Source organism: Nothobranchius furzeri, chromosome 2, assembly GCF_043380555.1.
Source record: "Nothobranchius furzeri strain GRZ-AD chromosome 2, NfurGRZ-RIMD1, whole genome shotgun sequence".
Lineage (NCBI taxonomy): Eukaryota > Metazoa > Chordata > Actinopteri > Cyprinodontiformes > Nothobranchiidae > Nothobranchius > Nothobranchius furzeri.
Window position 1 is genome coordinate 44,270,173 of NC_091742.1, and position 4,558 is coordinate 44,274,730.

The following is a 4,558-nucleotide window of genomic DNA, read 5'->3' on the forward strand; positions in this document are numbered from 1 at the left end:
TGGGGCTGCGTTCCATTTTGCCGGTTTCCGTGTTGTGTATTGTTGAAAGTTGACGCTGAGGACTGGCATGTTAATTTCTGACAGAGTTTTGCTCCGTCTGTGTATGAGTAAAGGTTTTTGGGCCTAACCGGATCTGGTCTGATCTGGGGGGGTTGTGTCCAAGTTCTGAATGTGTGTGAGTGAAAGCCTGCAGGTCCGTTTCTGTGTGTGTGTGTGTGTGTGTGTGTGTGTGTGTGTGTGTGTGTGTGTGTGTGTGAGAGAAGTTTTGGGCCGAAGTTCTGAAGCCTGAATGTGCCGAGATCTTTGAATTGGTGGAAGGTCCGAATGCATGATACTGTGTGTGACTGAGGCTTTGAGCCTAGTTTGTTCTGTGTGAAACCTGCAGATTCTAGATAGTCTATGTTCTATGTTTCTGTTTTGTTCTGTGTTGTCTTGTTCTTTATTCTGTACATGTATGAATAACACTAACATCCTGTGATGTGTAAGTGTGGGTCAGAAGGCTCAGGTGTGTGTGTGTGTATGTGTTTCCTAAGAGATGCTGGAGAAATAGAAGAAAGGAAAGGAGGGGTGAAGGTTTGAGGGGGTGTATGAAGAGACAACGAAGTGTTATGGGGGATGGTTTTGATAAGGCTGCAGGCCACTAAATGTTTGATGGTTTGGTTAGGAAGAAATGAGAGGTTAGCAGAGAAGGTTAAGGAAAAAAGCAGACAGATGGAGAAAAGACAGAATTAAAGAAATGGTTGAAGAAACAGAGAAGGCAAATAGACAGTTTAAAGAAATGGTTGAGGAAAAGAGAGAAGGCAAAAAGGAAGTTTTAAAGAAATGTTTGAGGTGTGATGATTAGCTAAATACTATCTGAAAAAGTCATTGCTTTTATCTGCATGATAACTCGTAATAAACTAGTAAACAAAATGACTTACGTAGATAGAATGTTAAGGAAATACAGTTAAGCCGGGATAAAGACATCCATCCTCTAACTCCTTCTGCTTGGTTGCCCAAATATGATGGAGATGATTCACGCGATTGCCTCAAATTAAATTAGATATTCTGGTCTACAGGCCTTTTATTATTTCATTAAAATAAATAAATACTCTTTCTAAAAGATCATGTAGTTAGACCTAAGTAGTTCCCCTAATCTTTTATTGATAGATTTGACCCCAAATTACAGAATTAGAAGGGAAAATTCATGATTTTGTGTTTTAAGAGGCACATAACCTTATAACTAGCTTATGCCATTTTAAAATGACAGACTCTTTTCTGATAGCTCTGGTAGATTAGCTGTGCAGCAGCTACTCTGGATCCGAAGATACCTTTTGCTCATGAACCAAGATTAAAAATACAACTTTGACTCAAGATGGTCTCTATTTCACAAGTGGTAGGCTGTTCCTTTACTGGAATGCAAACTTTAGATAGATAGTTTAAACAGCCCCAAAGTAAATATTTCAGCCTGGTGTACGTGGTTTAATTTGAACATTCTGATTTTATGAGACCTATTGTTTAAATTTTCTAATCTGATAGATGTAAGCTAGTGTTACCATGTTCGGTATTATTGTTTAGATTATGCAGTTTTACTTTAGTGGGTTATGTTCTTAGGTAAATAGAATTCTACACTATGCAGTAACAGTTTTTTATCTCAGCATTTTATCATATGACTAAATCATGTTAAACTTGGTGTTCCTGCCATAAGACTGGCTTTACAGGAGGGTGTTTAGATTTTTTATGAACCGTAAAAACTTCCCGTTAAATGTGTCTTATCGACCATTGATAGATTTAATTTAATAACATGATTGAATCGACACGGTGCTAGATTTTTCCTGTATGCTATTTCTATGCAAATCTTGTTTGAAATGTAAACATCAACTCAGCCCCTGCAGACCATAATGCTAATCGTAGTATTTTATTTTACTCAACAGTAAGGCTGTTTTGTAACTATTTCAACATTTAAGCTATTACCATCATTTATTTTCTGTTTGGGTTATAAGGTTTAATGACTACGTTTACATGCAGCCAATATCCGGGTTATGATCGGGTTAAGGTCGGTTTTCGGGTTTCTGAGTTGATCGGGATAACCCGTTTACAAGAAAGAGGCAACCCTAATTTGCATAACCCGTTTTCAATGCGGACTTTGGGGTAGCGTCAGGACGTATGGATGGCGTCAAGACGCAATATGCGTCATTTCCAGGTCATCTTGTTCCGGTGTCCGAGAAAACAACAACATGTTTCCCAGTTCGGAAGAGATAGCGAGCGCGTTTGTTTGCGCTTTAGTGCTGGTATTGACCCACCAGCAGCTCTTACAACGACTGTGCGTACTGGCCGTCATTCGAAGGAGAGTATGTGAGGAAGAAATTGCAAATATAGAGAGAGCTGCGCTAAACATATCCAACATGTCGAGGGTACCCGTTACCACCAGAGCCCCGCGGACACTTTGGATGAAGGTGCGCAGCCAGGACTGGTGGGAGCGGGTTGTAATGATGGAGTTCACGGACACGGATTGGCGTGAGAATTTTCGTATGTCACGTCAATCTTTTGCTAAACTTTGTGGTATGATGGAAAGAGTGATGGAGCCCAGCGCAGTAACCATCCGCACACCAGTGCCTACAGGAATGCGCGTTGCAATGGTGCTGTATAAACTAGCAAGCTGTGCCGAGTATCGTTTGATAGCAAACCAATTTGGAGTGCACAAGAGCACCGTGAAGAAGATGGTGTACCTATTCTGCCACGGAATGGTCGACTCTGTCATCAAAACACTGATCCGGGTACCCACTTTGGAGGAGGCATGTGGCATTGCACAAAGATTTGAACGTGCCCACTCCATTCCTCAAATCATAGGTAAAATATTTCCTGCTCTTATGTCTTGTTAATGTCAATAGTTTTCTGAGTAGGCTAAATGTGAACTATACTATGTATGTAGGCTACACTGCTGTGTGCATACTTTTACTTTTTTAATTGTTTTTTACTTTTTATCATAGGTTGTGTGGATGGGAGCCACATCCCTTGCTTGCCTCCAAGTGATGGCTACAGAGACTTCATAAACAGGAAGGGATGGCCATCCTATGTCCTCCAGGGAGTCTGTGATGACAAATACTGGTAGGTGTTTTGCCATTCCCAGCTTTTTTATCCATGATTATGATTTGTATATAATTTTGACAGACACACATCACTAAGCTATATTAGAACCACTCACAAACATCAATTGAGAGGTTCTCTGTTCCACAAAACATCAACAGCTTATATGTACAAATAATTCTGTCATTACTGATCTGAAATAATTTTCCTAATTTTTGCCACTAATCACACCGCTCCCACTACATCTTGATTCACTATGAAACATTTTCCTTAGTTTTTGGAGTGTGAGCTGCAAAATGCCTGGTTCAGCACATGACGCCAATGCACTCCGCCAGTCAAATCTGTTCAACAATGCACAATCCTTCCCAAAGGTGGGTAATGCATTAAAACTTTAGGTATTTAAATGCAAGTTGCATACCTGCCACATATCTAAGATGTATTATGACATAATTTAGGAAGAATAATATTTCTATCTGTCCCACTTTAGAGAGCAGTGCAGATCGAGGGGCAGGATGTGGATTTCTTCCTGCTGGGAGATCCTGCGTACCCGCTGTTGCCCTGGCTAATGAAGGGCTATCTGCAGTCCCCAAGACTGACACCACAAGAGGAAAGCTTTAACGTCTATTTGAGTTCTGCTAGAACAACTATAGAGATAGCATTTGGTCGACTGAAATCTCGTTTCCGTGTTCTGTTGAAGCGCAGTGACTTCCATTTCACTTTCACACCATACGTGGTAGCAACCTGTTGTGCTCTACACAACTTTTGTGAGATGGAGAAGGAGCATGTTAATCCCAGATGGGCAGAGGAGGCCACATCAGTAGAAAGGCTGTTTCCACAGCCTGTGTCACAGGTAAATAGGGCTGATAACAGTGCAGCCTCAGCTATCAGACGGGCCTTAACAGATTACCTTGCTGCACGTGTCCCACTCCGTAAGCGCTTAGTAAGAGCATGAGTGTGCAGGACGAACGGGTCTGATAGGAAACAAACAACGTTGAACTGTAAGCTCGATATTTGTCAAACAGCTGTATTTTCTAAGTTTTATAAGATGTTTATCTGCCTTCTCCTTTGTTGCTGTGCACTTCTGAAAAAGAACAGTTATATGCAATGCTCAAATAAAATGTCAACAAATACAAGTTTTCTAGTAAGTTTAATAAAACATTGGTTCTTTAATAAAGCACATAACAAAATAACATTCTGGTTTTGCTTTTTACATGTGAGGTAAAACAGAGGTTCAAGTAAGGCGCTATGGCGCACCTATCCTTCCATAATGGAGAATAAATACATCAACTACTATGGCAGAACAAGGCTCGAGATGTAAAAATATTGCACATATGTGGAACAAAGAGTTTTTGAAAATGTTTGTTACATAATAAAAAAAGAAGGTGTACAAAAGCTGCAAAAAAGGTGCAAAGTTTAAAATTCTCACAAAAATAATTTTCTACAACAAACTTCATAGGAAATGCACAAAAACAACTGTCAAATAGATGAATGG

The 4,558-nt window shown here is 40.1% G+C and overlaps 1 protein-coding gene across 1 annotated transcript; it reads left to right on the forward strand.

The window, feature by feature from the left end:
* Positions 1–3,351: 3,351 nt before the first annotated feature.
* LOC129160071 (uncharacterized) lies at positions 3,352–4,018 on the forward strand. Its single transcript, XM_054737211.2, has 2 exons — positions 3,352–3,437; positions 3,554–4,018. Exons 1-2 carry the CDS (start codon positions 3,363–3,365, stop codon positions 4,016–4,018), a joined length of 540 nt encoding a protein of 179 aa, XP_054593186.1. The 5' UTR covers positions 3,352–3,362.
* The last annotated feature ends 540 nt before the right edge of the window (positions 4,019–4,558 follow it).

Coding starts and splice junctions, on each gene's coding strand:
- LOC129160071 (XM_054737211.2), top strand. CDS start 3,363: ATGCCTGGTTCAGCACATGACGCCAATGCACTCCGCCAGTCAAATCTG. Junction 3,438..3,553: donor ATGCACAATCCTTCCCAAAG/GTGGGTAATGCA, acceptor GTCCCACTTTAG/AGAGCAGTGCAGATCGAGGG.